At 42.6% G+C, this 22,731-nt stretch overlaps 1 protein-coding gene across 1 annotated transcript in view; it reads right to left on the bottom strand.

The window, feature by feature from the left end:
* Nucleotides 1-22,731, bottom strand: part of COA1 (cytochrome c oxidase assembly factor 1) — a 52,354-nt gene that overhangs the window by 5,198 nt on the left and 24,425 nt on the right. The window contains exons 2-3 of the mRNA XM_054638732.2: nucleotides 18,506-18,706; nucleotides 2,532-2,634 (exon numbers count right to left, since the gene is read on the bottom strand). Of these exons, the coding sequence (XP_054494707.1) occupies nucleotides 2,532-2,625 (94 nt within the window). The 5' untranslated portion in view covers nucleotides 2,626-2,634; nucleotides 18,506-18,706. The remainder of the gene's footprint in view (nucleotides 1-2,531; nucleotides 2,635-18,505; nucleotides 18,707-22,731) is intronic.

Below are 22,731 nucleotides of genomic sequence, written 5' to 3'. Positions count from 1 at the left end.
GCTCTGTCTCCCCACTTTTCATGCAATTGTAGGTTATCTAAAAGGAAGGGGAAAAAAGGGGCAAGGATGAATATCTGAAATGTTCTGATAAAAATTCTATTTTTATTTTTTTTTCTATTTGAGGTACACAAAATACTTTAAGAATGGACAATATCTTGCAGACATTGAGAGGGGAACAGCTGCTGCTGTGGAACTCTAGCTGTGGTCTTGGTACAGCTTTCCAAGTGTAGCCAACAACTCTGCTGACAGATGCCTTAGAAGGGAGGCACTCAGAAGTACCACTTAACTTACTGGTGAAGCAGCCACAACAGCACTGCACATGGAGGACAGTTGTTGCTCTGTATGGCTGTGAAATGCTGTACCATGGTTGCAAATGGACAGGCCACAGATGAGGAGCTGGAGACTTCCCAACCCTCTTTATGGAGACAGAGATGTGCTTATTAACAGTTCTAAGGTTGTCTTGCTGGGGTTTCTAGATCAGCTTAACTTCACTCTTTAGACATCAAGAAGGGCAGAGTTAAGCTAAGAGCTTGTAGTTGTTAAATCCTACTCTGGCAACTCTGTCTTCACCTTTCAAAGGGTTTAAAACAAGGTGTAAGGTTTGTTTCTTGGTCTCTTGCCTCTCAGTATTAATCTTGGAGCATGAGGCAGAAAGGTGCTTCCCCCTCTCCCTAATTAGAGGCATCCCCTGTGAGTAGGCAGCATCCAGTTGGCATAGAAACAGCTTTGCTAGGCTGTCACCTGCGTTGGTCCTCCTGTGTCCCCCAGCACATGCTAAGGAGCTCCAGCCAAAGGGGTTGCAGCATGCCTGCCCTTTAGTACCTATAAATCATGGCAAACAGCCACTCAGACCATGTGAAAAGTATGTGGTGTTCACCCTGCAGGTTGGAGGAGAAATGGATTCTAATTTCCTGGTGCTCCTACTCAGCTGTTCCTTGTTAGCACCTCATGCATTAGACAAATGCCCAACTAATCCATTTGTCCCCACATCTTTTGGTAGGGGAGCTGAAAGCATGCTGGAGTTGGCTGAGCAGACTGCTTCCATGAGAAGGGTGTGGAGGTGATGAGAGTAAGTAGAAATAGGATTACCTGAGTATTTGTACAAGCTTGCACAGAGACCACGTGCATGCAAACTTTCCTTCAGCCTGAAGGAAGGGAAGGGAAAGAATCCTTTCTCACTGCTCCCACCCCTATGGAGGCCACTTGCTCCTCAGTAGTCCATGTATGGGCCAGTTCTGTGCACTGGGAAGAAGGCACTGGGATAGCCCCAGGCATGAGCCAAGGGAGGAAGGCTCTAAGTGTGGCTCCTGTGTCTGTTTAGAGGATAGAGAAGGACACACCTGGCTGCAGAAAATGTCCTTTCAGCAGCCTGGCTGAGTTATCAGGCAGCTGCTCAGTGGCCACTGAAATTACAAGAGGGCCAGAAGTAGCCACTGCCATGTGCCCCTTGATTGTACAGCCAAGGCACGTGGGGAACCAGCCCTCAGGCTTGCTGTGTAGCACAGGGGGTGACTAACAGTGCTGAAGCTGAAAATTAAAAAATGCTAATGTCCTTGTTAAAGCCAGATTCAATATTTTAAAGCATAAGGATCATATTTCTGTCATGTACTCCAGAGCTTGTGGGCATGAGCTGCCTAAAATTAAAGCCTGCTTTCCAGCCCTGTCTGATTTGTTATTAATATGTGTAAAATGAAGGGGAGGTTTCAGAGCTTATCTGAGGGCTTGAGAAACAGGCTTGGCTACCCTTTTTTTCTGGCAGCATCCTCTGGTATCAGGGTAGGTGAAAAGCAATACCATTTGATAGCACCAACAAGGGAGAGGCACAGGGCCAAGAGGCCTGTGGCACCCCCTGAGAGAGAGGCAAAGCTTACTTCTGCTCTGATGCTAACTATCTAAAAGCAGTTTTTATAAAAATAAACATGTATAATTTGGACTAAAAAATGTGGATTCTTGGCCAAAGACACATAGCAACTAAACAACTAGATATAAACAGCAACATCACCTGTCTAGCTTTTCTCTTTGTCCTGGTCTTTTCAGTGCTGACTACTCTTATCTGTACTTCATTGAGGAGAAACTCATGATTTCTTAGCACTTCACAGGTGTGTTGTGTTTAAGAGCCAGCACCACACAGAGATTTACAGATAAAACTGCTAGACTTTAACACCTTCTACAGATGGTCCTCTTTTACTGCCCAGTTACAAAATCTCAGTTAAGAAATGAAACCTGCATTACTGCAGGTGAAGCTTTCAATTCACCATCACCCTCAGGAAACCCCCAAAAACCAGACTTTCTTCTGACCACAACAGCCTGCTCCCTATGCAATATGCGCCTCTGGAAATGCACACAGCAGCTCTTGGGAGAGCAAAAGCCCTTAGGATGAAAATAGTGGAGCCCACAGAGGCAGAACCCAGAAGCTCTTCCCTTAATTTCATCTGCTTCTCACAACTTGCATGCTGCTGTTTTCCCCACTACACAAAAGCCAGTGAAAGGGGCAGAGGAGAAATAAGGTTGCTAACAACACCAAGACTTGCTTTGCATAAGATTGTACATCACGATGCATCCCCCGCCGCTGAACAGTCCCATGAAAACAGCCATTTGCTGCAGTTTTCTCAGAGAAGCTGGCATTTTTCCTCCCTGAAAAGAAAAAGAGAAGACAGTCGTTGTAAAAGAAGAAAGCCAAAGGGTTACTTCCCCCCTCCTCCTCTTTCCTGAAAGCCCTTTCCAACCAGGCCTGAATGAAAGCGCAGTGCACAGGCCCCGAGCTTGCTGGGGCCCCACCATGCACCCAGAAGGAAGAGTGGTGAGAACAGAGCAAACCGGGAACCCAGCTGGGCTGAATGTGTTTATTCAACTCCTTTTAGTGATGCCACCACTTCGCTAATTGCCGAGAAGAAAATGACCTCCCTGGCGTGGCCGGGGGCCAGTGTCGTGGCACTGCGGCGGGGGCTCCCGGTGCCCGCGTGTTTGCTCGCACACTGCGAGCATTCAGGCTCCGGGCACCGCATTTCTCTCTCGAGTAAACTCCTCTCAAGTAAACACGCTCGCGGCAGGGATGCATTTGGCCTTGAGTGGCAAGGGACAGAGCCAAGCCAGCACTGTGCCAGCAAAGATAATGGAGCCAGGGTGTGTGTATTCTGTTGTGTCAATGTTCTTCCCAAGCTGTGGATAAACAGGAAGTCTCTTCCAAGCTTTTTCTTCTTTCCTGTAACCCCCCCCCCCCCCCCCCCCCCGCGCAAACTTGCCCTTTTAATGAGTCACAATTTTGACATTTGAATGCATGACCCAGCAGAATAAGAAACACTTCCATAGTTTGTGCAAGAGGGGGACTGAAGAACTGAGCTAATGCTCCTGCCCACAGCAGGTTAGTAGGAGTCAAGCTGAGCTGTCACTGGGGGCGTAGCACTTTGCTTCAGGCTGTGGCAGGATAGGACTTGAACAAGCGTCTGAGTATTGGCTTCTGCTCTCGATTCTCTTGGAGCTGGAATGGGAGGGAGGAATGGTCCTGACAGCAATTAAAAAAAATAGGAAAAAGCTTTTCTTTTTCAACGGGCACACAGGAATATGAATAACTGGAGGAGCTGTATGGGACTTCTAATCCCAAAGGCTTCACACCCCAATACTTGTCACACGACACTGTGGCTGAAGTGCTACGCTCCATGAGAGCTGATTAATAAACCAAGGCCCAAACCAAAATGTAACCAGAAATGTGACCTGGGCAAGACTGTTTGAGCCCTGTTGTGGAAACCACCTCTAGCATCCCTCAGGTATGTGTTAGTCAGGTATTGTTCAGCTGACAATCACAGTTCAGCAAGGGTGGAGAGAGAAGAGTCAGAACTTCTTCCCGTGGTGGCCAGGTCAGGATGACATGGGCAGCCTCCTGCTGCTCACCACTCTCCTGACATGTCCTCATGCTGACACTTGCATGCTCTAAACTGAGGGAAACTCAGACTGCCCACGGAAGTGGTCACAGCCTGTCTGAGTTCAAGAAGAGTATGGACAATGCTCTTGGGCACCTGGTGTGATTTTTGGGGTGTTCTGTGAAGGGACAGGAATTGGACTCCATGATCATTGTGGGTCCCTTTTAACTCAGCATATTCTATGATTCTACAAAAATGTGAATGCAGTTCAGGTATAAATTTCATCTCCTGCCCTGCCGGCGTTAGCACTCAGTTGTAATGCATGCTATCCCTAGGCTGAATGCTTTCCTTATTAACTAGTTTCCTTGATTTTTAAGAACCCTTAGTATCTAAGTTTACTATTTAAATAATTTCAGATTTGTGGCTGGCTAGTAGTGATAGCAACTCAGAGAGGCATGTGGATGTAATTTTATGCCCCAAAATGCCTAAACTGTGCCATTAGTATTGTCAGCTATCATCTCTCTCATTCCTGATCTGTTTCTCTGATGAGTTTTTTCTTCTTGCTTCCCCTGGGGAACTTGAATGGCATGAGAAGTTACAGCAGAGGAAATGTGCAAGTGTGGTTTTACAGAGAAACAGTGGTAGTCATTTCACAAGGAGAGTGAGAACTTCCTGCTCGCCTGCTTGTGCTTGCAACTTTCTTTAAATCCCCACAAAATCTGATTAATAACCAAGTTTCTTATAAGATTCATCTGGCCAGGAGGAGGCTCTGACACCAACACCACATAACAGGGATGGGGAAAAAAACCCCATGGTAAATCTGGAGGGAGGATCAGATATAACAGTTTGTGACCTGAGGCATTTGTTTTTGCCCCTTTCAAAGTTGTGGCCAGGCAAAATTTGCTTTCTGTGATTAAATTCAGGGTAATTGAATGCAAATGTCTGGGGGTGGGGGGTGCTGCTGGCAGTGTGCTGAGTAAGGGTGGCAAGACAGGGAGCTCTTGCACCAGCAAGGTTTTGACTGAGGCTCGGGGGACCTGCCTGGTAAACAGCGGAAATTAGAGGTTCTGCAAACTTGCTGTCAGTGGGTTTGAGGTTTGTTAGGTCTCACGGTCTGCTCACACCCAGACAAGAGAGATGCATGGAAAGTAAGAAAAGCTTATTGCTGATCAGTCACATGCTCATCACCACCTCCGCTCCAGTGCTGCAGTGTAGAGACAGTGCCATCTGGCAAGGGAGCTTGGCAGCTGAGCAGTGGTGATCCCATTAAGCACTGCTTCCCCATGCTGCACGCCTGGCTGCTCCTAAGGTGCTGCCCCTGCCCACAGCCATCTTCTGTTGCTGCTCCTGCTGAGGCAGAGATGTGGAGAGCTGAGGTGCACCCAAGCTGTGCACCAAGGTCTACATTGCTCATTTTCAGTCACAGCTGGAAGCCCATGGACTGTACCTGTCTAGCTCTTGATGCTCTGGTCCCACTTGTTTCTCAGCTGTTTTCCCAAGCCAGTCCTATGACAGCACACTGTGGGAAAAGGTTCAGAGCTACACATTTTAACAAGCCTCTCAAGACTGCAAACCCTCTCACCGATCCCACAATTCCTTGCCAGCCTCCAAAACCAAGGACAGAATTAACTTTGGAGCCCAGAGCATCCCCCACAGAGGGGCTGCTGCTTCCCTTCCCTGCCATCCTGGTCCCTTGTGGAATGGATGCTTGAATACTGCAGCCTTGAGCATCCTTTGGCACACAGCTGCCAATGACTTCTGAATGGTGACAGCTTGCAGAAGACCAAAATGTATTAAGGATCTGTTGTCTGCAAGGACTTGTCAGTTGGATTTCTGTCCTGTGGCCAACTGTGTTTGCTGTTCTGTTGGCTGCTCTGCTGAAGCCATGGGAGTGGCTCACTAAGGAAGGGAAGCAGAGTCATGCCCAAGGTGTGCCTCCTGTCCTGAGCCTTTGTGAACATGACATACACCTTGCAAACTGCAGAGGCTCTCACAGGGAAGGACCAAACCCCCTCCACTTCACTTGCCACAAAGGGATCAACTCTAAGTATTTGGGAGAATTTTATAGATAAAACATGCCTCCTAAGGAGGAAGTCCATGCTGCTATCTGTGGTGATCTCCCCTGAGAACCTTTATATCTCTAAAAGAGTATGCAAGTCAATTGGTGGAAAAACAGACTTTTCAACAGCCAGTAATGAAAAAAGCACAAATTTCCAAGCTGTTCTGCAAAGACATCTTTTCCTCCATGTTATTTGCAGAGGTAAAAAAGATTAAGTGGAGATTAGCACGCACAAAAACACTGAACCCACAGTTACCAAGAAGAGACCTTAAATCATTGTAAGTAGTTTTCTCAAAACATAACTGTTAAAGAGCAGAATACCCTAATAATAGTGATGTTCACTTTGTGCCTTAAAAATAGCAGGATTTGGAGGACAAGGCTTGACTTTGAAGCTAAGTGGGACACAGGCTGTTAACAAGATTTAAGAAACTTCCAGGGTCACATGTGAAATGGTGAGTTACTGCAACAGTAAAGGCTGTTTTAAATTAGACTTTGTTTTCTCCACAGAGGATCTTCTAAAAATAGGCTGGCTTAAGACCATCTCCCTTATTTTGGCAAATTTGAGTTTTCTATTTGGTGTCTGAAATTTGTGTGGCAGAGGTTGCTGTTGGGCACCTCCACCTAAGGCAGATATTGGAGAAGAAGGGTATTTTCACCAACCATAAACATTATTTTCCCTGGAACTGAGCAAGGGAGCTGGGGCTGTAGGTTCCCTGGGGAAGGCATTTCCTCCTCCTTCTCCTTGTCCTTGTCTTCCTCCTGGTGCTATGAAACTCCACCAGCATCTCTAGCCTCTGGGTGCTACTACAGGCCAAACAGCAAACAATAATACTGCTCTGAAACAAGAGAGAAGCAACTTGATCAGTGCAAACTCGGTGTGATCACTGCTGCCTGTCTCAATCTGGGCCACTGCCTACCCACCTGGCAGTGCCAGAAGAGAATATAGTGCCAGGCCACCAACACAAGCAACTGGGAGCCTTTAAGCCACCTTGAACAATTGCAGTCCTGAGGTGTTGGACTGACATACTAAATAGGTGCATCAAAAGACTACTATTAAATTAAATTAAAATTTATCAAGAGACCTGAACACAAATCTGAGCATCTAACTTCAAGGCTGGAATTGCTGCTGACCCTTCCGCAATGGAACTCTCCCTGGGCTGGTGGCTTTTTAATTGGCCTTGGGCACAGCTTTTCAGCAAACCACCCAGGAAGTCACAGGAGATGAGGGGAATGTCACGCAAACCACACACGAGCACGCACTTGTATTTCACATTCTTGCTTTCTTGCCCTTCCATTGATCTTCTAAGATGCATAAGGCAGGCATCTGGGCGTAAGCCAATTTCTATACTAATAAGATGCTAGGACAACATTTTAGACACATCTTTTTGACACTCACTGTCTACAACATCCCTTCATCATTAGTACTCTCACCCAAAACAGGACAGTACAGCGGAAATGTTCTGACAGGATCTCAGCATATTATTTTCCCCTTTTTTTCTGGAAATAACCTCAATATATTATTTTCCTCATGTATGAGAGGTAACAGCACAAATTTTTAACCCTGCCAGCATGTTCAGAAGCATCAAAGACTTTGCATGTACAGAGTGCCTTCAACAAGACCACAGAAACTTGCAGTAAAGTTTGCTTAATTCATAGTCAAACCAAAAGTAGGATTAATACTTTTTCTTTTCTGTTTCTGCCTTGGTTGTTCTTCAGATGCACTGAAAACACATATTCTGGCATTTAAGCAAGTACAACATCTTTTTAGACACCTTTGAAATAGTTTCTTCCAGGATCTCCTCATGAATCAGTTCCTAGATTTGCGTAGCTGGCCCTGGTGAGAATGCTTTAAGGGGCCCACTCTACATATGAGAAAGACTACTGGCAAGAAAGCCAAGAAAGAATGTTAAGGTTATTTTCTGCCTTTGCTACTAACTAATTAACAAGGCAAGAGAAAGTAGTCAATAAAGTGATTAAGGACTTTAAACAGTCACCTCACTCTTGTATGACTTCTCCTGCAGCACATGCTACAAAGCAATTGGCCTTCTCAGTCAGCACAAAACCTGCATGATGCCTTCAGATATCCTAGTTTCATTTCATTTTTCTCCTCTCTTGGGCACTCTCATTTTCATGTTTCTGTTCTATTTACAGAAGAGAATTTCTGTTCTGCTGCCACAGACAATTTCCCTTTGTGCTCTTAAACTGCACTGTCTCATCCGGTGGGCTCACCTGCACTGCATTTCTCTTCCTCCTGCCCACCCACCTTCACTCCTCTGTGTGCCCTCTTCCCTGAAGAATATTGCACCACCACCCTGGTGCTGAGCAGACAGAAGCAGTGGGGCCACCATTCCTATTGTCCAAGGAGTCCTATTGTCTCGTGCTGTCCCTCAGTTTATCCCTCTGTGAATAGAGCCTGTCCTAACTGTGGGTATCAAAGACAGGTGCCGAAATCCTTCATTGGTTTTCTTCAAGTTGGAAAGATGCTACAGCCTAGTTTGTTGAGTCTTTCTGAAGCCCAGGCCCAAGTGCCAGCAGTTCAGCAGCCAGCTCCAGATCACTCTCCAACACAACTAGAGCTGCCCCTACTCTGTACTGAAATACAAGGGATATATCGCAGAAAAAAGGCACAACCAGGGCGTATTATTAGAGAACCAGGATAATTATACCTACAGTGTGACCCATTTTTGCTGCTATTGGAGGATAGCATTATAGGTTAATGCCTAATAATCTGTCATTAACATCCCTAATTGTATGTTTCTGTAATTGGACACCACGGAGGGGGGAAGAAGGTGTCAATGTTCATTTTTTGCATTTTAGAGGTGAATTGCGAAGGATTTAAGAGTAAGAATTCAAAAGTAGGATAAATGAAAAAGTTGCATCCAAGGTGCAAGAAGAAAAGATCAGTGGTGATCAGTGAGTGATTTACCTGAGAAAGCTGTGGGACAGCTTCTTGGCTTCCTTGCTGCTGGGAGTGAGGTCATGAGTGCTGCAATCCAAGGTTCAAAAGAATTGCTTTATGCTGTCCCTGTGCCTCTGCACAGCCTGCAACACAGGCCAGCTTCCAAACGGGCACGTTAAAACAAAAGAATTGTATAAAGAAACAGCAAATAGAGTCCTTTGATTGTCTCGTGCTGTCAGGATGAGAGGGAATAACACTCTGTGTTTAGCAGAAAGGAACTGTCAAGCCAGTGAGGTTTTCAGTTTGATGTGTTTTTCCCATATATAATTGCCTTGAATAAGTTCACTGAACCTGCAAGGTAAGGGAGTGGGGAAGAGTACAAAATCATTTCTCATGGAAAGAGTTTGCAATTCTTTCCATGCAGTGGTAATTAATCATCTTTCTTAGCAATTTCTGGGCATTTATCTATATCCAATACACTCATTATGCTGAAGACATTGACAAAATCTCATATCCAATCTAGCTTTAAGTCAACTTACTAAATCCTGAGATGTGTGAAAGAATCAAGAAACCACCAGGAATCTGTGATCACTTTCTTGGCTAACAGGTTACATTTTACCTCATAAAAGGAAACGAAAATGGTCTCAGAACTTCACACAAGTACTGCAGATGTCATTGGGCTAGGAATTCTATGTGACCACGTTAAAAACCTGGAAGTTTACCAACTCCAATCGTGATAAGGCTTATGCTTGTCTGTAATCTTTCTGACTTCAATAATATCATCCATATGCCCACATTAAACAGGCATGCAGTAGACAGTGACCTAAAGGTACTGAATGCCAGGGGAGGCAGTCACAGGGGAAAAATGTTTAAAGCAAGAATATAGTGTACATCATATGGTGCTTGCTCCCTTGTTTGCCTCCGGAAATGAGGGGGTAAAAGATGTGGTGTGGTCTGCTCTGCTGTGGTCAGCAAGAGCCTGATTTACAAAGCTTTTAAAAATATCAGTGGAGGTGGGAAGGTCTGCAGTCCTGTGCCCAAACACCTTGCTGACCTAATGCTTTTCATTATTTAGTATTACAGCAGTACATACTTTTGGCACTTAAAAACACCCTGCTCCTATTCTTACTTCCTACTGAAAACCAAAATTCAAAAAAAAATGCTACCCTAATTCCTCTCAGATGGGGTAAGTTTATTTCAAATCCCCTTTTTTATACCCTCACAGCACAGCCCCTCCTTCAGAAAAGGACTCTACCCTTCTGAAAGTCAAGTCCCTTTCAAATGTGTCAGATCAACACTTACAGCCCAAGGCTTTAAAGAAAATTAATTACTTTCAAACATCTTGGACACCTGGATCAGTTCCAGAAGTTGGGCCTTGCCCATATGAGCAGAACTGGTTCAGTATCAGCTAAATCTGTTAACACAAATTAGGATCTGGGGAAAAGCTAACCTCAAAGACTCGTGACATTTTAATAGGCATTGGGGACCAAAATCAGCACAAGACCAACTGGGATTCTGACCTAGAAACATTCTATTATCAGAAAGACAAAAAAGAGAAAAAATAATTATGATGAGAACCATTAAAAGAAAGAAAATAAGTTCCCATAGTACTTGAGGGTTTCTGTTCAGACAGATCCAGCTTGTTAACTTGTGCACAAAGCTGTGCAAGATGAAGGGTGCAAAAGGGAAAGGAAGTGATGGAACCTGCCACACTGCACATGCAGCATCTGGAGTCAGACCTTTAACTTCATCTGGAGAGTAGCTACTGATTTATTCATCCACCCTTAGAAAAAGGAAAACTTGTACTGGATGCTCACAAGATAGTTGGACATGAATCAAATTCCTTTCCAAATATGAGTCAGGACAAGAGGAATTTCAGAGAACAGCTGACTGCAATCCGTATTTTTATCCTCAGAATATGTGTGGGAAAGATTTTAAGGAATAAATATTTGTCTGTTTAATACTTTGAATGTGAATCACTGAATCTTCATTTCTTCAATAGCTCCTGTTAGGGAAGGCAGGATTTTTTTTTTTTTTTTCATTTTGCAGAGCTGTGGGAGAAAAAAACACTGAACATCTTCACAAGAAGACAGTACCAGGTCAGGCACAAGACAGTACCAGGTCAGGCACTTGACTCCGAGACCTGGGCTGTTCCCTGTTCCCTGCCCATTTCCTCTCTAAGGCTAAAACATGCCAGACCAGGCAGATTTGGCAGAACTTCAGGGCTGTTTCCTACAGCAAATCTACCTTTAGAGATATGGGGACAAGCTTTCCTTTATGGAGATACAGCACAGGGCTTTGTCCAGCAAGGAGGTGTGATTGTCCAAGAGCTCGACAAAAGCACAGACCATACCTTTATGTACTGCTGATGGGTGAGATTTCTCAAAATGTTGTGTGCTTTATGTATGCTCAATAGATGATACCTTTACAGGATCATTGCCTTCAAAAAGATCTTTGAAAATTCAGCATCTGCTTTATAGCATTTTCAAGACATATCCTCACTAGTAGTTTTCAAACAGGGCTGCTAACAACATACACTATTTCCTCAGGAAATGGTAATCTTCAAATACCTGTTGTGGGGTTTGTTGATTAAACATTAGATTACCAAGGGCTCAATACAATGAAATTTGACACTTGTGGCATATATGAGACACATAGGTGGGCTGTGATCCATTTCTGTTTGTTTATGTTTTATTTTCCCATGACATGCTACTCAGCTCTGTGATGGTGGGAATAGCAACAATGATGGATACCACTTTTGTACAACATTACTCCTAGGGACCTCTGCTTACACAGAAAAAGCCTCTCTTAATGTTACCTCCAACCTATCCATGACTTTTGCAGTTTGTATTATACCAGCAAAAACAAAGCAGAAGACAGAGCTCCCAGGTTTCACAAGCAGCTCAGAGACTGACTCACTGTATCACTGTGGCTAAAACTATAAAGTTTAGGTGTCTCAATTCACACATGCAGAAATAAGTGACTAAACACTTCCTGGTTCCTACTTTGCTAGAAGATACCAATATTTAATGGCTGCAAAGTGCTCTGACAGCCTAAGATGTAATTTTACTTAGGTGTGCAATTGCCCATGTGCACTACACACATTAAGAGCATGACAGTGTGTTCCACACAAAAAAATTAAAATACTTTGCAGTCTGGCACAGGGCATGTTGTAGGACCAGCAGAATAATTATAGCAACTGCAGTTGGCACTTATTAGAAAATTAAAGAAGCTGTTAACAGGTCATTATTAATCTGTGACTACCTGCCTTAATAGTATTCAGTCAACAGGCATGAAGGTGAGGGGGTGGAGGAAGCAGTCACACCTTCCTCTAAGCCACTGTAGAAGACCAATACCCTCATTTATCATCACTTTGTAATCTGCTTGTTTACTTCCCTCCTGGTGTCTCTTCCCACTGGCTCTTCTCTCACGGCTGACTCTCACACCAAAGGACTGCAAGGCTCTTGGCCAGGGAAGCCACCTGCAACAGCCAGTCCCAGGGGAAAGCCAGCCCTCTGCAGTGTCTCAGCCTGGTAGCTGTCTCCCTGCTGTTCAGAGCTGCCTGTAAACACCTCTCCTGAGTGCCCTGTCCTACTTTTAAAGACTATTTTGTATGTAAGGTGTCCCTGTCCATCTACAGCACACTAGGATTTGTTCCCTTGTGTCTTGGTTCTTGCCTCCCTTGTGTAGGCAGATGACTGGAAGAGGAGGGAAAAGCAACTCATTCCCTGCTTCTTCAGACAAATACACACTCTCCAGAGCAGACAGATGCCCTAAAGTCAGATTCAGGGCATCAGTTCCTCTTTTGGGTTCAGCTGTAGAGTATAAAACATTTGCTGGCTCTGGTCTAATGCTTTTTGACATTGTCAGGCCCCCTTCAGTGAACCATTGCCTTGTAACCAACTTGACAGCAAGTATTGTTCTACATTTATTAATAGTGTACGTGTTATCTTCAAACTGACAGGTTCCAAGGCCAGGCATCAGCTGTGCTCAGCTCTGAGTTAGAAAAAAAAATTCAGGCAATAGCACAGACCTCCTGCTGCTAATAAGTAAATAAATAAATAAAAACATGCCTTCACCATGCTGCTGCCACATGATTTTATCCTTTCAATCTCAATTTTGCAGTAATTTTTTCTTTTACTTGAAGTACTTTAAAATATTAAGTACTTGCTTCCCTGCACCCTCCTCTTCTTGGCTTCTTTAGGAAAAGACTTTTGGGTTTTTTTTCCTGAGTCTTCTTTTAATTTATTCCTTCCTCTCTCATTTGGATGCAAACCTATATTGCAGAAACCTGAATCTACATAAAAGTTAATTAACTTCAGGAACTGTTTCTCTTTTCTTCTCCTTTCTTGTGTTTTTGGTTTTTGGGTTTTTTGGGGTTTTTTTTTGGGTTTGTTGTTAGTTTGTTTTTTTTTTAAATAAAGCCACTATAATTTTCTATTATTTTTTAAATGTTCAGCTTAATGGGTTATGTTTACTTAGTCAATAAGCTGATGATGCCCACGACAGGACCAGAAGTGTTTGGTTAGCAGCAGGGAGAAAAAAAAATCAATAACTCCAAGCATTTGGCAGCTTTGTGGGCAGGAAATAATTTGTATTCTCTGGTTTAAATCAATGACCTTCTTTTCTTTGCTGTTCCAACAGGAAATTATAAACTCTGTGAACACTATTTGCATAGTGCCTTCTGCCATACACTTGTATATGCCTGGGAAAAACAGTATGTTAACCCTAGCAGTGCTCCTCTGAGCTCCCTGTTAAAGAAACCCAGGTACTTTAGTACAGAGCTTTTCAGCAGGCACTTGTATTCATTAGAAGCAGAAACAGTCTAGAGAAAGATGTAAAAAGAGCTCCTCCTCCACTGTCAACAGCACCACTCTGTTTGATAACAGCATTGTCTACTGTTAGTGGTAAGAAAAAATGCCTTCCTTGTAACTTGGCAAGATGCTGTATTTTCAGACAGAAACTTGCTACTTCTACATTAAAGCTGCATTTGCACCTCTGTATCTTGCTTGTCAGGGTTACCTTAATGTGCCAGGTATGATTTGAAAGTGCTGCATTTTTCCTTGAATTTAGCATTACAAAGTTCATGGTTTTGAAAGTTTCAGCCTCCCCGGTGCTGTCCTTTTGCAATGTTCACTAAAGAAGAAAAAGAAATAGCTCCCTTGTCTTGCCATGCTCATGGGAAGCTGTACCAGGAAGGTGATGATCCAAGAAAAGGATCCAGTGTTTAACCTGGCACTGAACTTGCCTTCCAACTTTTTCTACTGCCCTACACTGCATTAAGTCCAGTTCAGATATTTTTTAACATGTAGGAGAGCTGGCATTCAAGAAGACAAGCTAGTCACAGGAGAGGGAGGAGGTGTGTGACCCTTTTTACTGTATGAACAGTGTGAACACAGTGCAGCCCCAAAGTCTGGTATTCTTGCCTAGGGCCAGAGCTAAGTGTTGCAGCACCAGCAACTGGCACTATGTAGCTCCTGGACTTAAGCACCCCTATATGTGCTTAGCTTCATCCTGTGCAGGAGAATGATATGGCAAATCAGTCTGGAAAATGTGATTATAGTCCCAGAAACTACCAAGGTCTCAGTTGTCTGCACTGAAATCAAATGCCATAAAATTCAGGCATCCAGGTTTCTCTGCTTTGCTTTTGTACATGACAAGTCCTTTCACAGTAGCTCTCAGCATTCCTCCTGTGCTCCCAAAGCCCTGGCACAAAGCTGTAGTCATCAGGTGACACTTGCTGTATATTTATTAGCTACATCTCCTAAATCTGAAACATCTCCCTCTCTGAAACAAAAAGGATGGGAATGTTTCTCAGAGTGAAATGGAAGTAATATGCAATTCTTGCTCTCCTGCTTTGCTTCTATGAATTTGCCAGATGTAAAGTTGCCTATCCTGACCCTAAAAGCATTTCACTCCTTCCCACTGCAAGCTCTGTGTGGTTATTGGGGTCTCTTCCAGATCTCCTAGCTGGTGGAGCACCCTTTACATTTCTGAAATTTGCTGCTCCTGATTGAAGGGAGCCAACCAAAAAATGAGCTGCCTCCCTTTATCCCTGACAAGACACCATGTGTCCCAGCAGCACCATGTGTCCCAGTAGGGCTGAGGTCAGAAGGGATCTCTGGAGGTCACTTTGTCCAGTATCCCTGCTCAAACATGGTTGCCTACAGGTGGTTGTCTAGAATGATTTCCAGACAGCTTTTGAGTATCTCCAAGGATGGAGACTCCATAACCTTTCTGGGCAACCTGTGCCAGCTCCTTGTCAAACTTCTAGTGAAAAACCATTCCCTGATGTTCAGACTGCATCTCCTGCGTTTCATCTTGTGCCCATCACCTCTGGTCCCATCCTTGGGCATTGCTGGACAGAACCTGGCTCCATCTTCTTCACGTGTTAACATACACTGACACGCTTGCACCTCCTCTACGCTGAATAATTCCAGAAAGCAGAGGGATAAATCACAGGATAAAATTGGGTAGGTATTGCTCAATTTACTTTCCTCTATTAAGATGGTCATAAGCAAATGTTCCTTTCTCTTCCTGTTGTTTTCCCACTTTCCTTTTTTAACTCATGCATACATCTTCTAAATGTCATGCTGTCACCTTTTTCCATTGAATACCATGTACCTGGAATCTTTTTATATCACAACAAGAAATGTTTAATCTGGAAAGGCATGCAAGTAGAATAGCTCATGTGAGAAATATGAACTGGTTTGGTTAGTTTTAGGCTTTGGACTGATTTATGCTTCCATGTGAATAAAACATAATCAGAAACTGTGGAGTGATACTATTGTATATACAAAGAGGAGAACTGCTCCTGTTACTCATGGGAACATATGGGCCATAATCTAATTTTCAGAGGTTGTGAAAGGTGTGCTAAGTGACTAATTCATTTCATTAATATCTGACAAGCCACTTTCATAATGGGAAAAATTACCTTCCTAGATAATTTGGTTTTTAACAACTTATCATAGTTGTTACTCTCCTAAGGGTGCATATTTTCCACTATGCAAAAAACTGGCATGGAATAAAAATGTTGATAGACTGAAAACCTGCATTTAGCTTTAAAACAGAAGTTTGTGGGTTTTTGGTTTTTTTATACGTGGAAACTATGGTTTTTGATATTTTTGCTCAGAAGATAACCATGTGCTTCATGTGGTTTCTGTTTACAAAAAGGAAAATGTATTTTCTGGGGAAAATAAACTAGATTACACCACAGGAAAAGGAGGTTTGATGTTTCAATATTCAAGAGTGCTCAGATGGAAATTCAACTCCTTAACCCTTTACTGAATTTAGGACATGGATTTTTCAGTCGTCTCTCTTCTTAAATATACTGTTGTACTCATACTGAATTGAATGGGATTTGCTGTAGAATGGGATTTGCTGTAGAAGTAAAAAGCAAGATTTTCTCTCTTTTGAGTTTAAAATCAGGTAATGATTTTGCTGACTTCAATAGAATAATTCTTTATTTATACCACTATAAGCAGGGGCAAAGTCAGATTAGGAATGTATCTCAAAGTGACAGTGTTCAGATGCATATTTAATCTTTGTTAAATGAAGCATTTGCAATAAAATGCACTATTCACTGCTCTTACTGTTCTCCTGGTAAATGCATTGTGAAACTGTTTGTGGTAGCTGTCTCTAATCTTTTTAATTTAGTAATGAGGACACACAGCATCCAAAATGTTACTCTCCTCATGTGATGCCTCTTCAGTCAGACCAGTCCCATCTCCAAAATGGCAGAATTGGCTGACAGACCTACAATTTACCAGTTTGGCTCATCTGCCTGAATGTGGCACAGATGAGGGGCAATACTTCCTTTGCTGACCTGGATATCTGGATCCATTAGACACACCCTCAAGTGTCTTACTTGTTCTTTTCCATTTACATTGGCCATTCCTTTCTAACAGGCCATTCTCCTCCACCCAAGACAAGCAGCTAGGGGAGCAAATGGTTGAAAAGGCTTGGAAGCTCCTATAAGCATGGGATTTTCCCCTGGGCATGTTTTGTCTGAGTTGCTTTATGATGCAGAGGTCTTACTGGAAGAAAGAACTGGCCCTACAAGGTCTGGATACTTTGCTGAGAGATGAATACTGGTTAGCATACATAATTTCCAGTACTGCTGGGGAAAGTAAGAAGAAATCAGCCAGTCATTTTGAGTTTATGCAACAAGATGCACTCCTCTGACTGTGTTTTTTTTTCCCAGAATCTGCTTGTTAACTATGATGCACTATGTGCCATTTGTGCTTTAGGGGACTAAGAGTCTAAGCCAGTTTATTGGTGAAAGCAACAACTTTCTCATTAAATGTTAATGGCAATGTTTTGATTAGTCCCAGGGTTCTGGGAGGGAGTTAAGTCCTTCCTTCAATAACCAGCCGTTACAGATGCAGCAAGTGTTAATAAACTCACAGGAAGCAAACTAGGCAGGCATACATTCCATCACCCAGAAAATGGATCTCATGTAGCTTTTTGAGGGATTGCTCACACTTTACACCAAAAAAGTGTTTCATTTTTAATATGGAGATTCGGGCTGTTTGCAGCACCCAAAGCTGCAGTCCCATGATGTTGTTTCCCATTTCTCTCAGACCTTATATTTAATGTGCTCCCTTCCATAGAATTTAAAGCTTAAAATGTCATCTGGTTGAAGAGTGGAGAGGTGAAGAAATTCAAACAGGAGCAGCAACTGTTCTCACACTTTTAGCAACTGTGCTCAAATGTCAAAAGAATAAACATAAGAAATCATGAAAGATTTAAATAGCTTCATATCTGACATGAGCTTGTAATGCTCCAAATGGACTTTTATAGGGAAACAAGAGTAGTTTTGTGGGAATGGAAAAGGGCTTCACATGCGAGTGTGGCATGAGAGTTTTATCAAATGTTGGCCTAAAAGCCAACTGGAGCCTGGATTTCGTCTCTGTGCCAAATGAGAGCAGCCAGCTCTCTGCTCCTCCTACCCCATCACTGCTGCCATCAAGTCTTAGCTGGGAGAAACTTTCTGTTAAAATGAGCCCAGCATATGACAAGGAAAACCCAAATTGAGGCTTTTGAATGGTTTTATCCTTAGTGATACAGTGACCTTAGGAGATACTTTAGGGATACTGTATCTCAGTTGAAGGTATGGGTTTGGGTTTTTTTTTTTAAGGTTACTTTTGAAAGGTCTCTCTTTAGCTATATAGTAACCTTTCTGGAGACTGTGTCTTTAGGAATCGTGGTTACTTTGATCGGTAACAAGCATGATCCTTGGACTTTTTTACTTCAGTAAAATAAAAGGGTAGACTGAATAAACCCACTTATTCTGTTAAGTAACAGGTCAGCTTAGACATCTGCTGCACTTTGCATTTTAGGAAATAAACTGGAGCTGCACAAAGAGATCTAGAACCTTTGTCATGGCCAAGAAGCATGTTTGTTTTTTGCAGTGGGCAGGGCTTTTCCAGTGGATCTACTGCGGTTTGCCAGCCTCAGCACTGCTATAACTCAGGACGCTCTTGACATGCAGCCCAACTTCAGCACAGCACCAAGAAGACATCATTTTACTGTAGTTTTAGCACAACAGGGAGACATCTGGCAATATTAGTGACCTCTGCACATCATGGTGCTCTAGTGATTTTTTCCCTGGTTTCATTTCAAACAGTTGTATGATAGGCTGATAACCATATTTTAAACGCAGTCATGCTTGATAAAGTCTTGACTTACCTTATTTTGATTGAAGGTCAGTATCTATGGCTTGATTTTCAGGCAGCTGAGGAAGCAGGGAGTGCTACTTGTCCTGTAAAGCACTCAGTGCTAACAACAGGCCTTTTGGTGCCACTCCTCCAAAACTGTGGTTCAAGATTGCTATCACTCAGCCTCAAACTGGCTAGAAAGCCCTCCTGACAGCTCTTATCCAGACTCCACCTAAAACAAAAGAGAAAATGCAGGAGTGGGTATGTATCAGAGACAGGGGAAGAATATTCAAACATTCCTAAGGATTCAACCTGGTCACTCAACCTCCCATTCCAAGACATCTAGCACTGTCAGTCCTACTGCCTTAATTTTCCTTATAACCAGTTTATAGTAAAGAGAGAAGCTGGTACATGATATTTTGACACAACAGTTGTGCCATCAAAAACATTAAGGACCTCCTGCAGCCTTCTCCAAGCATTCATAAAAACCTTATGAAAATAACCACACACTCTTTTGCATGAAACCATGCCTGCTGGCTGCCTGATTGGTGCTAACAGTATTTGTAAAAGGCAGGTAACAGACCGTGTATGTCAGCCCTATAACTAAATATAATTTTCATAATAGACATTCTTCCTATACAGTTCTTCCTCTATTTGTAATGATGAATAAATCCACAACAGTCCATGAGCTGGGATTTCTTGTTTGGCAGTTTATCCAACTTTTATGAACTAACCTACCTGAAAGTGGCACTCCTCATGACACTTTGTGTGTATCAGTCTTTGCACATGCAATATTTTGCTCTATAATTACCAGGAGGAATAAAATAGAGAAACCAGTGATTTTTAAGGTTTCAGTCTGCAACCAAGACCTTAAAATTTTTAAGCTGTGTAAGAAGCAGAATAAGAACACCTGATATACTCCAAATCTGGGCATTTGGAGTCTCCAAGGCTGACACAGAGCATAGTTCCCTGCAGCCTTTCCCTTGCAGAGAAGATCTAAATGTTCTCCAACATCCAGCCACATGCTGCCACAAAATTCTAATATTTTCATTATCTCAAAGACCCTGTGTGTCTCTGTCAGGTCTGTTGTAACAGAGAGGGAGGCTCCCAAATTTTATGTATACAGATGTGGATACACGCAGAACACGTGTGTTGAGAACAGTCATTTATGCAGGAAACCAGGCTGAAATATGAGCAAGTCAGTCAATAAAAAGTTGGGCAATTCTCAAGACAGCAGTTAAAAGATTGATAAACACTGGCAGAAGTCTATGAATGGGACTGAGCACTTGCTACAGCACTGTGTATTGTGGCATCCCAACAGCGGCCTCTTGAGTACTGCCAGCCTGCACGGGTTAATCTCAGAGTACCACCAAGAACAGCCTCAACAGAAATGAGGCTTTCATTCAGTGGTCACTCAGCCTTAATTAAAAGGACACTTTTCAATTAAACTTCAATGACATCTTCTGAATAGAAGTTTTACACCTACTGTATTTCTTTTAGACAAAACAGTCTGCTCAGCTGTATTCCCAGCTGTACACTCTTGTTTCTCCCAGCTTTCTGGCATCCATAGCTATTTAGAAAGCAACTTTGTTATGTCAACTGCTAGGATTTTCTACAGTACATATTACATCACCTTTCCTGAGAAACTTGTTTGAGCAGATCCCTTTTCTTACTTTCTTGTTTCATAATGTCCTTCACATTCCTCTTTCAATATTTGTTGTTCTCTCTGTGGAAGCTCAGTTGCTGGCATTTTAAGGAAAGGTTACATAGCAAAAAGGTCACTAATAGAGGTTTTTTTCTCCCTGCCCCAAACTCCTGGAGAGAAGCTGTCTCTGCATGGCACCTTTAGAGAAAGCTTTAGAGAAAGTTTTCCCTTAAGAAAAACCTACAGCATTCACTGCCAGTTTCAGAACAAGAAAATAAATTTGGAGTATAAATTACTCTGGTCAATTTGATTCTGAAGGTGTAGAAATAAGGACCAGCAAATAAGGGCAAAGCAAGAGACAAAACCAAATCATGCTGTGGTGCAAGTAAAAAGCGCGATCCCAAAATTTCATCCTTGTCCCTGATACTTGGGTGACTGTGCCTCTGATCAATTTGTTCTTGTGCCTCTGCTTACTTCTTGTTGAGTCTTGATCCTTATGAAACAGCCTTGGAAATCAACAGTCAGAGTTCTTTCAAAATGCCCCCTACATAAAGATGTACCAATTAAAGTTTGGTCTGTAGACAGCTGAAGGTGTTGGGAGCCTGGAGTTCAGGTCCAAAGCCTTCAAAGTAAGCAAGGTAAGAACAAAGTGTGTTAAGTCTGGAGACAGGATTTGGAATAAGCTGGGAATGAAGCATAGGAAAAAAAGGAAAGATAGACATTTCTAACCTTAGGTGTATAAATGGGTGGCTTCATGCACATGCTCACAAGTGGGAATGCATGCACACACAGGTGTGAGCTGGCACAGGAGCTGGCTGCTTGCTGTTTATTGATGCAGGCCCTTGTACAGTCCCTCCTTGCAGCACAGGGTGTGTGCAGGGGACACATACAGCCTGGAGTAGGGATTCAGCTCAGAAACATGGTAAGGAGGCTTGTTTTGGCTACTGCCAAGTGCCTGAGCATGAAGTTGGGAGGTATCTTTTATCCAAGTGCAGCTCTTTCTTCTAAAAACAGTGGCTCCCACATGATCTCCTTGAATAGTTTGAGTTTTTCTATATAAACAATAGAGAAGGAAATCTAATTTCCAGTCTAGGAAAGGAAACACAGCTAAGTGAGCACTGTTAGCAAGGGCAAGCATATTATCTCTGCCTGTTTGAGAATCCACTGAGTTGAACAAAATCTTTTCATCAGCTGCAGCAGTCTTTATTACACTCCATTTAAATGATCTGTTTAGGATTAAACATTTCTTGAAAGACACACTGCTTTTAATACCAAAGCATTTTCCATTCCATTTGCTTCATTTTAGCAAAAGGCTGAATGATCTGAAGGATCTGTGTCATGTTTAACAAGAAGTGTAACTGAAGCACCCTGCATCCTGCAGAATTACTTTGTGGACTTGTGTTTTTTAAGAGATCTCTGAAAAACCAACATTAAAAAACACTAGCAAGCTATTTTGAACAACCAGGCATAAATTTAGTATAAATAAGACCTCATCTTTACTGGAAAACCTTTAAAGAGGTCATAAAAACAAATAAAACAATTCAAAACCACTGTGCTTCAACAGCAAAATCATCTAAAATTTAGCTTAATCCTTTTAGGATCAGGAGTCTGGACAGATAACTAAAGCAAGAGATAAAAAATAGCCAAGCACTGGTATCCAGTTAATGTATCAGCATACTGATGATGGTATATAAACAATGCTAAAAGAACAGGAAAATTATTAAAGCAGAAGACAATACTTCATTTACTGTTCTGCTGGAATTCCTGCTTAGGAAGTCACTAATACAGATTCATTATGAATACTAGAAGTGAGTACAGGCAGGAACATGCCTGTTACCCAAATGAGTATGACTAGTGCTGAATGAGTCTTTCACTAATCTTTTTTAGAGCCTGAACTTCATTTCCAGAAAGGCAAGATTATTTGCGAGGTTCCATTTTTCCACTTAAATGCAGAATCAGACGCATGGAGTTCTTCCAAGAGTTCTTTGGGTTTTAGTTTCTTCTGAGCAAAAAGAATATCAGAGTAACAAAGCCCAAAGAACCTGCTTCAAACTTGGTTTGCAAACCTCCCAGTTGTATGTTGGTATGGGAATTTTATTCTCTTTTCTGGAAGAAAGGAAAGAAAAGGGGAAAAAAAAAAAAAAAAAACAAAAACCAAAGAAAACTAGCCCAAAGCAGTATTCTGTTCTTGTTCCAGTTGATCTGTTCAGGATCTTGTCATTGGCCTTTGCAAGATGAGGAAAGACTTTTGTGTATGTAAACAGCACCCCTCTCATGGTACAGCAGGACCCCCATGCACCTTTTTACAAAAATCACCCACGAGACTACCAGTGCTTTCCCACTTTTCCTGTCTTAGGAGTCAGGTGAAGAGACAGCTGCATCATGCCAGCCTATTGGGAAACATTAAACATGAGGTGTGTCTTCCAAAAGGTCTGAATCAGGATTGCAGTGCCCCAGTCAGATGCCTAAAGTAGGGAGGCAGTCTCAATCCAGACTACCCTTTCCCCTTCCTGAAATGCTGAAGTTGCTGATTTTCCCAACTTGCCTTTTCAGTTGCTAAGGATTTCTGTTAGAAAGAGGTGATACAGGAACTCAGTTTTTACAGCACCAAA

Source organism: Agelaius phoeniceus, chromosome 1 (genome assembly GCF_051311805.1).
Source record: "Agelaius phoeniceus isolate bAgePho1 chromosome 1, bAgePho1.hap1, whole genome shotgun sequence".
NCBI classification, from domain to species: domain Eukaryota; kingdom Metazoa; phylum Chordata; class Aves; order Passeriformes; family Icteridae; genus Agelaius; species Agelaius phoeniceus.
The sequence above is the reverse complement of the archived record's forward strand: the minus strand, read 5'-3'. Positions and strand labels throughout refer to the sequence as shown.